The 11885-nt window shown below is 39.2% G+C and overlaps 1 protein-coding gene across 2 annotated transcripts; it reads right to left on the reverse strand.

The window, feature by feature from the left end:
* Positions 1-1053: 1053 nt before the first annotated feature.
* On the reverse strand, positions 1054-10942 carry DPPA2 (developmental pluripotency associated 2). 2 transcript variants are annotated; one of them, XM_032466658.1, is made up of 7 exons: positions 10801-10942; positions 7837-7987; positions 6237-6382; positions 6087-6140; positions 5255-5513; positions 3499-3694; positions 1054-1385 (listed from the first exon to the last, which is right to left on the reverse strand). In XM_032466658.1, the coding sequence occupies exons 1-7, from the start codon at positions 10822-10824 to the stop codon at positions 1277-1279; spliced, it is 939 nt and encodes a 312-aa protein (XP_032322549.1). In that variant the 5' UTR covers positions 10825-10942; the 3' UTR covers positions 1054-1276. The 2 variants fall into 2 exon arrangements, with proteins under 2 accessions (XP_032322549.1, XP_032322029.1); XM_032466138.1 differs by having other exon boundaries at positions 6237-6397.
* Positions 10943-11885: the final 943 nt, after the last annotated feature.

The following is an 11885-nucleotide window of genomic DNA, read 5'->3' on the forward strand; positions in this document are numbered from 1 at the left end:
CCTTGGAAAACAGTTTGGCAGTTTCTTACAAAACTAAACACACTCGTATAATTCAGAAATCATGCTCCTTGGTATTTACCCAAATGAGTTGAAAATGTATGTTCACACAAAAACCTGAACACAAATGTTTATAGCAGCTTTTCTCATAATTGCCAAAACTTGGAAGCAACGAAGGTGCCTTCAATATGTGGATGAATAAATTATTGTACATCCAGACAATATAATATTCAGCATTAAAAAGAAGTGAGCTCTCCAAGCATGAAAAAAAACATGGAAGAACCTCAAATACACATTGCTGTGAAAGAAGTCAATCTGAAAAGGCTATTGTATGATTCCAACTGTATGACATTCTGTAAAAATGCAAAGCTATGGAGACAGTAAGAGGATCAGTGGTCAGGGGTAGAGGGGAAGAAGTGTTAAATAGGTGGAGCACAGGGCATTTGTATAGGGCAGTGAAACTATTTTGTATGGTGGGTATATGTCATTATACACTGATCAAAACCCCCAGGATGAATGACACAAAGAATGAGACCTAATGTAAACTATGGGCTTTGGGTGATAATGATGGGTCAATGTAGGTTCAACAACCGTACCACTCGGGTGCAGGATGTTGATAGTAGAGGATATGGGGAAATGGAGGAGGAGGTAGTGTTTGAGAGCTGTTTTCTGAAAGCCTAGAACTGCTTTAAAAATCTATTAATTAAAACAAAACCAAATTATATTCTATATAGCTAATACTTGAAGCAGTAGCAGTCACTCTTTGGTAAACCTCAGCACAGAATCCAGACATTCCCATCTCTACTCAAGGCATCAGGCAACACTGAGGATGGCTAGGACAGAGCACGGCAAACATTGGGATGCAAGTCACTTTAGCTGTGGGATCTCCATATTCCTTTTTTTTTCCTCCCTTGATTACTAATAAGGAGATTGAATCAGTAATCAAAACACTTCCCAACAAACACAAGCCAGATGACTTCACAGGTGAATTCTAACAAACATTTGGGGTTTTTTAAATTTTGTTTTATTTTATTTTATTTGTGGTATTAATAGCAATAGCAGTTTTTGTTGTTGTTTTCAATAGATTTCTACATTTTTTCTAATTGAAGTAGAATTGGCATATAACATTATATTAGTTGCAGATGTACATATAGTAAATTTGATATTCGTATACACTACAAGTATAGACCAAGGTAAGTCTGTCACCATCATTACCATACAGTTACCCCCACTTCACCCATTTTGCCCACCCATCTATCCCTTCCCCTCTGGTAGTCATTTATTTTTTATTAGGACATGGCCCATCTAAGAGAAATGATGTTGATGTGTTCAAACTGCGTTTCTTCTTCTCCCCCAATGCACTTAATCTTTTCATTATTTTTTTATTCCTGTAAAGCAAGTTAGAAAAGAATTTTGAAAAACTGTTAGAATAAGATAGACCATTCCATACCACCCCTTAAAAGTGACCAATAAAATAAGAAATACACAAAATTCTGGGCTTTGAGTAGTTTGCCCCACCATTTAAGGATGGTGGGTAAAAAGATTTTATGTAGTAAACAAAGGAACAAGATTTTCCGTTTAGTATCAGGGCTCATATTCTGTATACTATCATTGGTTCTACTTCCTTTATCCTTATACCCACCCTTTCCTTCCCAAAGCTTCTCTGACATCCCCTCTCTATTCACACACACTCATGGCTTTTCCATTAAAAATTAAAAAGAAGAAAAAGAGAGGAAGGGCAGAAGGAAGGGAGGAAGAAGGGAGGGAGGGAGGAAGGAAAGAAGGAAGGGAGGAGGAAGGGAGGGAGGGAGGAAGGAAAGAAGGAAGGGAGGAAAGAAGGAAGGGAGGAAAGAAGGAAGGGAGGAAAGAAGGAAGGGAGGGAGGGAGGAAGGAAGGGTGGGAGGAAGGGAGGGAGACAAGCTCCCTTGATATTACTGCCTCAACTATCTGCTATCTCCTATGCTCTGCTCAGGTAGTAGAGATCATCAATATGACTGGTTCCCAGTCCTTCACATGCTCTACTCGGACTTATCACTATCACCTGACCCTCTCAACCTACTCACATAAAGCCTACCAATGACATCCCAAATTGACATTCCCAACAGCACTCAATCATAATCTTGCCAGGCCTTCTCACTGCCAACCACTTCCTTCTGAACCACTCTATCCAGTGCTTTCTTTTCTCATCTCCCCACCTCTAAATGCACTTTTTCAGTCTCTGTTGCTTACCTGCCACCAATATGCTGATTCTCTTTAAGGTTTCTTTCCTCTGTCCCTTCTAATTCCTACATATGTTTATGTTTAATTTGTATGTTAATGACTCCCGAAGATGTTTCTCTCTAACCCATACTTCTCTCTGAAAGTTAGACCCACATAAAGCATGTCCCACATGACATATTTTTTGCTGTTGAACTGAACTTCTACCTTTCCTCTAATAAGATGGCATCCTGTCCTCTATACTCCTACAACTCTTAAATTTGGCCCATTCCTCTCTAAATTCTTTGCCAATTTAATCATAAATTATATCTTTCCAGAATTATTAATCTCACCCTCTGTTTCTAGTCTCCATTGCAAGATTTCAATCTACTTCCTAAAAATAGACCCTTAATTTCCCTTCGCATCCATCTCACATCACCTCCACCCAATTCCACCATCAAAAGCTAAATTCTGCACTCATGGATGACAATTAGGAATTCTATGCCTATAGAAATTCCAAAGCACTGCTTATGTGTGTGCCCGATGTGCATTTTCTTGGATGGAGGGGATGTAATTATCATTATTTTCCCAAAACAGTCTATGTCCCAAAGGGGACTGAGAAATTATGACCCACAGGCTAACATATGAGGCCTTAATATAGATATGAACCCTTCAATAGTCTGCTCCTTCTCTTCCCAGGCTTATTTGTCAATAAGATTCAATCATGTCGACTTATTTGCAATCTCTAAGTATGTCATATTCTTCCATTTCCATGTATTGTTATGGGTTGTTTCCACTACCAAAATGCCCTAATTGTTACCTGGTTACGGGTAAGCTCTTCCTCAATGCATGTAATTCCTTCTGAATTGTCCCTGAACTACTCCAATATAGGTACTACCCATATATTTTCATAGCATCTCTTACTCATTTTCATTCCAGCGTACTGCATGGGTTTTGTCTTACGAATTTTTTTATCCCCTCCTAAGTATCTGACACAGAGTAAGAAATCTTAATTTTTTTCTTTCTTAAAACAGATCTCTCTAGAATTGAGGCTGTTAAGGTCGTAACCTATCAAATACTTTAAGATTGTTAAGAAGAAGCCACATTTATCTGAGTTCTAATCCACTACTACTTTGCCTGATCTATATGGCAAAATTAAGAAAACAGTATGTTTGCCCTCTGCCTTCTCCTACTAAATTATTCAGAGATCCACCTAGACATCTACTTTTCTGTGTATCATACTTAGAAAGCACCTAGACATCTACCTTTCTGTGTATCATACTTAGAAAGACACTTAAGGGTTACCTCTTAGCACATTCAGGGCATAACATATTATCTTCCAGGTGTGGGGATGGGAAAGTGCAGGCAGGTAGCAGGAAGAGAGAGATCATCCTCCTGGGAGTGTTTGGAACCCAGGCCTGACCTGCATGGAACTGCAGGCGAACCCAGCCTTCTGTGTCTGCCAGGAGAGGCCTGCCGTGGACCACGCACCACCTGACACCTGGGCCGGGGAAAGAGAAGCAACTATAAACTGCTAAGGTCAGGTACCAGCACCCCAATCCAACCCCTCAGCAAGTCACTCTTGATTTTGCTCTTATATTCTGTTGATGAATCAGCTGAATGAGAAGCATGAAGAATGCAGAACAAAACACACTATAATCTAACGTCACAAATTACACAGCACAAGGAATAATAATAATTAAGTTTTGGGAAAATCTGCTTTGTGTTCAGGATTTTGCTAAGTGGTTTACATGTATTCAAACATATATTCTTAAGAATGTTAGTAATATTTACCTTCTATTTCCTTTAATTTACAAGTGGGGTAAGTGAAGCTTATATTGTTAAAATATCATAATTTTCCCAGAACCAAGACATGGATCTAGGTATTCTGGCTCACAGTCCACTGGCCTAACCACTACCTTGTACTGCCTCAACTATAGGAAACACGCAAAAGGATCTTTGTTTAAAAGTCTAAGGAAAAATCTGACGGGGGAGATGGGATATTTGAGAGACAACAGAGTAAGTCTTATAGTTATCAAGTGTCTGAAATTGAGAGAAAGGAGCAGTCACTGTGGGCTTAACATCTATAAAATCTTCCCAGTCAGGCTGTACAACAAGAGTAGAGATTATGTGCGTTTAGCACAGTTTGCCCCGTGGCCAGGCATACTCCTGGACCCCTGCAGGTACTTAGTAACTGCTGAATGAAGAGCAGCTAAAAGGATGAGTAAACCTGAGGCGCTATTAACAGGCCAGTTTTGGCTCTGTCTTCTTTTTAGCTGGCTTCTCTGTGTAATGAACAGAGTGCTTTACCACACAAGTCAGTCCCAAATAAAAGAGGATCTAAGACACTTCTGGAAATGGAGTGGAGAGAGGAAAAGAATTCAAGGCATGTAAAAGGATGACTTTGTGCTGGCCTGAGGTAGGGTCTGCTGGAGATGAAAACAAAAATATCAAAGAGAAAGGAACAGGAAATGGAAAATGATGAGACTAAGTTATTCTCCGGGTTCCTTAAGAGGACAGGGGGCCCAAACATTTTAAGTATGCTGCCTACTTTAAATATGCCGAGCTGTATCCCATAAGCCTCACGATCGTTCTGTGAAGGAGGGTGGTAGAGATCATTTCATTCGCCGGGGTACCAGCGCTTACGCTAAGTAGCTTACGCTGAGTAAGCTGTCAGTGCCACATACTTAGGAAGTGGCATAAGACAAGGATTTGATCCAAAGCTGTTTAATTCTAACACCATCTTACTATGTCATGAAAGCCCTGAGGAAGGAAATGAAAAAGGGAAGACCTCAGGCTGTGGCTGACCACATTATGCTTTCTTCCCACCTTGGACTTGTGCTTAGCAGCGGGGAAGGGTTCCACTCAGTTACCTGACGCAGAGAACCATTCAGGCAAACCTCGGCTATCTGTCAGTCACAGCATAAGCCCTTGGTGAGCCTAATATCCAATCTGCAGATATTTTAACTAACTCTTTCCCTTTCACTACCGTCAGTATTGGACTAATAGAAGTGCACCTTCTTTCTCCGGCATCATGCTCACTTTATAAGGCTGATCTTACCAGCGGCTTGTGGCAGAAAAGTCTCCACAGAAGAAGGAACCGGACGTGAATTCACAGCCTTAGACTGAACGGCTCTTGCGGCGATTCTTGCCCATGCTGCCAACATAGCTTCCTGAGCTGAAGTTATCACTTCAACCACGTTGGTCCCTTCCTCCCTCTCGCTCCTCTTACTTTTCCCAGTGCTTGCTCTCTTGGTCACCATTTTGTGTTTCCTTGAACATGACTGCAATCTGGCCTCCTGTGATGACTGAGGAACATACTGCAAATGGAATTCACGATGAGCATTCAGGGAAGTTCTATGGCCCTAAAGACGTTTGGGTCGATTTTATCATTCCTTATACACGACCCATGAATGTTAGTGCGGGAAAGGTTCAGGAATGTTAGTTCCCTTAGAGCAGCAGTTCTCAACTAGGAGGAATTTTTGATTGCTAAAACTCTGTGTAGGGAGTGGGGGTTGACACTCAGTGGGTAGAGGCCAGGGATATTTAGGCTGCTAAACATCCTGAAAAACAAAGCAGGGGGAAGGGTATAGTTCAGTGGTAGAATACATGCCTAGCATGCACAAGGTCTTGGGTTCAATCCCCAGTACCTCCATCCAAAAAAATACGTAAGTACATGAAGGTAATTACCTCCTCCCACCCCCCCCTACAAAAAAAAATCAGAGGGAAGCACCCCCACCCCAAAAAAACAAAAAAGAAATTATTTGGCCCAAAATGTTCAACTGTTTTGGTTGAAAAACCTTGTCTTCATGGTACAACATTAATGGAGGTGGCGGTGGGAGAGGAGGAAAAATTCACAATCAGAACTTAACGTCACCACACTCCTCACTCACCTGATTTTTTCCAGGATAAGCATGTTTCTGGAGTCTCAGATAAACCTCTACTTTCTAGGGGAATTAAGAAGGGAAATAAAAATTAAAAGCTAGCAGAGCTTCCTTCCCATGCTTGTTGCAAGCACCAGAGAGTCCCACCCATGCACTCACCTTTCCATCTGTACTTAAATTAAGTTGTTGGCACCAGTTCCGCAAAGTGTCCCGACTCACTTTGTTAACTGGAGGCAAAGTGGTTGGCAAGGGAAAGATGGGTTTACTACAGCTAGATTTGGGGCATGCTTTGAACTGTTCATTCACTTGAGGAAGATGAACTGATAAAAAAAGAGAGAACCAAAGTAGTAATCATTTAATATTTTTAAGATCTTTTATAATTTTACAGAGTTCTTACTTATTTCTCACCACCTAATTTGCACATATGCATATCAAATATTTTTCCTCATCTTACAAATAAGGTAATAGATTCAGGAATTAAAGGTTGCCTGAGATAACAGCACCATTAAAATGGCAGACTTAGGATTCAGATCCATGCTTTAAAATTCTCAATTCCATGTTTTTCACACTACATACAGAAACCTGTTTTCTGTAGCCATCAACAACCAACTGGATAGAACATTATGTTGAATTGCTCCTCCAAAATATCTAGATGTTGGATCACAAAATATTAGCTGTCCCTACATAAATAATTAAAACCACCCCAACCAACATGGTCCTCCATTCTGTCATTCTGCCTCATTTTTCTCTACAGAGAAAATATACCCTGTCTCACATCACTTTGCTGAGCTCTAACTTGTCACTATCTACTTCATCTTCAGGTCCCCATTACTGGGCCCCAAAATAAAATTATTTTGAAAATACATATTCAATGCCTTTATAGAAAGCCGTGAGAATAAGGGTCATGGTATTTGATCAGTAATTATTTACCAAGCAAAAGACTAGATGTTTTTCAAAATTATTTAGTCTCCCAATATTTAGACCAAATTTAGACCAAATACCATATGCTCTTGCTTATATGTGGAATCTAAAAAAAGCCGAACTCAGAAATGGAGAGTTTATTAGTGATTACAAGGAACTTGGGGGTGGCAGAAATGAGGAGATTTGGATCAAAGGGTACAAATTTTCAGTTATAAGATGAATAAGTTCTGGGGATCTGATATATAGCATAGTGACTATAGTTAACAATACTATATTGTATTCTTTATAGTTGATAAGAATAAATCTTAAGTGTTCTTACCACAAGGAGGGAAAAGAGCTAACTGTGTGAGGTGATGGATGTGTTAATTAACTTTCTTTTGGTAATCACTTTGCAGTATATACGTATATCAATCATCACATTGTACACCTTAAAATTACACAATTACACAAGGTTATGTGCCAATTATACCTCAAAAAGCTAGGAGAAACTATTTGGTCTTCATAAGGGGTATGTAAAAAATGTGTTCACTAAAATGGAGAGAAGACTGAGCTTCATGGCTTAAGAATGTGAGCTTATACCTAGCTGCCCCGTAAGATCCTGCTCTGACCGAAGCACTCCACGGACCTATTTTTTATATCTTCTTACAAGCTGGACAGTACATGATGCTTAGCAAATGAGAAGTATGAGTGTCTGAGAAATCTCTTACCACAGATAATCAAGGCGAGATTTAAGCCAGGTGTTGTATAGTCAAAGGATAGAGGAAGAAAAACGTTACTTTTCCTGGGCTTCCCAGAGCTGGCAGAGCAGCAAACTGAGATAACCCTGTTGTCCTCATACCTTGATCGTTTGTACTCAGTGGCTCCAGGTCGGCTTCTGAAGTTGAAGAAATACCTGGTTCCATTTGATACTCTTCAACAATTTCTTCATTAACTGGAACTAATGTAAGAACCACATTTTCTTCTTCATCTAATGCCTCCTCAAAGAAATTCTGGAAAAGAAAGGGTCAATCATTGATTCTCATTTGATGCTGTGCAACTAAAATGTTTACTTTCATGATGCAACTAATGAATAAACTGAGAAGTGGCAGGGGCAGTGGTGGAGGGGGTATAGGTAAGTGGTTTACAGCGTGGCTTAGCTTGCATGAGGTCCTGGGTTCAATCTCCAGTACCTCCATTCTAAAAAAAAGAAGTGAAAAAACTGAGAAGCCAATAGTGAGATAGAGAGACGATTGAGGTTTCTTGAATTTGATTTTGATTAGTGGACCCTCTATTAGATAAGGGAAGCAACGAGGAAGTGGGCAAAAGCAGATTTACATACGGGTGATAAGCGGAAGTTAAAGAGCAGAGCTTGGTTTGGGGAAACCGTTTCCTACATGGCCTTCCTCTCCAACAGCTAAAACTCCAAATACTTTCATTTTAGCTCCTAAATCTGTGTGGAAGGTGTTTCTGCCTTGCCATCTTCTTTCATGTGTTTCAAGCTGTCATCAACTTTCACTGGCAGGTGTAATAATCTCCTGTTATTCCCAAACCCATTCTAACCCCTCTCTGCAGACAACTCTCCTGTTTGTTTAAAATATTTCAGTGGCTTATCATTGCTATTCAAGTTAAAGATAAAACTCCCTCATGTAACCTGCAAATTCTTGAACATTCAGCCCCTGCCTACCTTTCCAGTTTAAGATCCCTGAACTTTCTGAGCTTCAGCCATACCAACCTTATTTCAGCCTCATGACATGAGAGGAGCAAATATATGTTTTACTCTCCATTGCAATCACAGGGCTCACACAGTGCCCAGCAGAATGGACGTTTAACATTCTTTTAATGATTTAATGAATAAGAGACAACGTGGATAGGTAGAAACTGATTTCACTGGTTTTGTACAGTACACATGCACTATGGTAGGAGCTTTCTGTGTTTCTCTCATTTAATCCTATAACATACTTGTAGTAATTTGTTAGCTTTCCTACTTTACAAATTAGTCAGCTGACTGTCAGAAATTAAAAGACCAATGCCGTAGTCACATATGCTTAAGTTTCTTAGCTTTTCCTCTCAAGTCCAAGGGTGAACAAATTCCATTCCAGCCTTGTTGTAATACTCCTCTCAGAATGGCCAAGAGCTGATGGGCCATGTCCTTCCCCCTGCCTAATCTCTTCAATGACTTCCCCTTGCTCTCATGCTTTCAGTGATTTTGCATTTGCATGCCACTTTTTCAAAGCACTCCTGTACATTCTTCCCTGGTCAGCTTAAAAAAAATTGACATTATGGGGGGATTAGAGGTAAGTGGGGACTCAAAGCAGCTAGATGACTTGCCCATAATCATATACTAAATATGGATCAATTTAGTCCTCTAGCCTGGAATAGAGGTCCTTGTAAATACCTATGAAATTTATTCAATTTATTTTCTCCTCTAGTCCAGGACTACCCAACCCTAGTCAGGAACCCATTTGGTACCAAGGCCATTGGAAAGTTAGTTACTTCATACACACAGAGGAAAGAAACCAACTAGTCACTTCACTTTCCGACCTTATCCACATTACCCTACCTCACTTTCTTTTTCCTGTAGCTCTCCATTTCTTTACCGTTTTATCTTGCCCAGCTAAAACACGACTTTTGACAAAATGAATCTCTTACTTTGGAGCAAAAATATTTAGTTTCTCCTTTTCACTTTCACGCAAATATATACAAAGCCACAATCATGTGAAAGAAAGGTAATAATCCTCAGCCATAAAAAGGAATTGAAACAATGCCACTTGTGGCAACATGGATGGAACTAGAGATTATCATATTAAGTTAGAAAAACAAATATCATATAATATCACTTACATGTGGAATCTAAAAAAAGATACAAATTTTATTTACAAACCAGAAATAGACTCAGGACGTAGAAAACAAACTATGGTTACCAAAGGGGAAAGGGGGAGGAGGGCTAAGATAGAAGTTTGGGATTAACAATTACACATTACCATATACAAAACAGATAAACAACAAGGACCTACTGTATAGCACAGGGAACTATATTCAATTTCCTGAAAAGAGCTATAATGGAAAAGAACCTGAAAAAATATACATATATATGTATATGTATAACTGAATCACTTAGCTGTACACCTGAAATTAACATTTGTAAAATCAACTACAGTTCAATTAAAAAATTTTTAACAAAAAAAAATTTATTACATTGGAAAAAAAAAAGAAAAATAATAATCCACTTGCAAAGAGGAGGTTCCCTGTTGGAGATTTCTTACATTCAGAAAGACTCATGACAAGAGGGAAATACGGGGTTTGGGAATAGCTCCGTGGTAGAGCGCATGCTTAGCAGTGCTGGGTTCCATCTCCAGTACCTCCGTTAAAAGAAAGAAAGAAAGAAAGAAAGAAAGAAAAAAGAAAGAAAGAAAGAAAGAAAGAAAGAAAGAAAGAAAGAAAGAAAGAAAGAAAGAAAGAAAGAAAGAAAGAAAGAAAGAAAGAAGGAAAGAAAGAAGGAAAGAAGAAGGAAAGAAGAAAGAAGAAAGAAAGAAAGAAAGAAAGAAAGAAAGAAAGAAAGAAAGAAAGAAAGAAAGAGGGAACTATAAGTGAGCTCTGAAAAGGCTTTAAAAAGTGAACCTGGGGGGAGGGTATAGCTAAAGGGGTAGAGCACATGCTTAGCATACACAAGGTCCTGGGTTCAATCCCCAGTACCTCCTCTAAAAGTAAATAAGTAAAAAAATTATCGAGTAAATAAGTAAACCTAATTATCTACCCCCACCCCCTCAAAAAAAAGAAAAAAAGGTGAATCTGGCAAAATTATTTATATTCAAACTAAACTTACCTTCTCGTAATCTGAGCAGTCCATTTAGAGGAACTCAGAGAAAAGCAAAGCCAGCAACGTTAAGGATATCTGCAGTTCAGTCCTTTTTAACCTGAGGGTTTCTAGCACTCCTTTTATAAGCAAATGTCTCCTTCTACTTCCTGTTTCCCAGAAGAGCTGTTTCCATCTTCCTCTTTTTCTCCTGCCTCTTAATCTGACAGTCTGATAATTTCATCAGTTTTTTATCTAGTCTTGTCTATTAGGTGAGAGTTAAATTATTGGGTAATTAATATCATTCTTAATTTTTAAAAAAATTTTGGTCTTTACTCCTTTAAGGCGAGACAGAAGAAAACTGAAAATGACAAACAGTTGCTGACAAGTTACAAATGAATAAACAATATTTGTAAACAATATTGGTGATGAATGATGTTTTGTAGCAGGAACAGGAGATTTAGAGGTATTTTATAGTTGATTTATACCGATGGGTGTGTCACTCACTGGGAGATTAGATTTAGATTGTAAGGGTTGGATAACATGATCTATCCTGGACCTAGTTCTAAAAACAAAATTTAAGCTTGCAATAATGGTGAGCTGAGTAGAACGGAAGGGTTTGGCTATTCAAAATAAGAACAGCAAGAGTCAAAACACTAAGGCAAGTGATACACTAATGAATGCAGGAGAAGAAACTGCAAGAACTTGGGGACTGCTTGAAGATAATGTTGGAGGCAGGATATAACAAGGCATGAGGCTGGAGAAGTCACAGATGTTTTCATTGGTCACCCTAGGAGCCAGAATTACTAAAGGAAAATATTCACAAACAACATAGCAGCACTGGAATCCACTGGTCTCATAGTGGCCTTTCTCTGCCACTAGGAGAATAACCTCGTCCATCAGTCTCAGGACCCAGAGAGCCTGGGTGAGTTTAATTTAGTACTATATCATATTCAAAGTGCCAGGGAGTTTACTGAAGAGTTGATTGGAAAAATAAACTATGATAGTCCACCGCAGACCTTCAGAATCAGATCCTTGAGGGCAGGACCCAGGAATCTGTGCTTCAACAAGCCCTCAGGGTAGTTCTTCTGCACCTAAAATCTATCAACATTGAT

Source organism: Camelus ferus, chromosome 1 (assembly GCF_009834535.1).
Source record: "Camelus ferus isolate YT-003-E chromosome 1, BCGSAC_Cfer_1.0, whole genome shotgun sequence".
NCBI lineage: Eukaryota > Metazoa > Chordata > Mammalia > Artiodactyla > Camelidae > Camelus > Camelus ferus.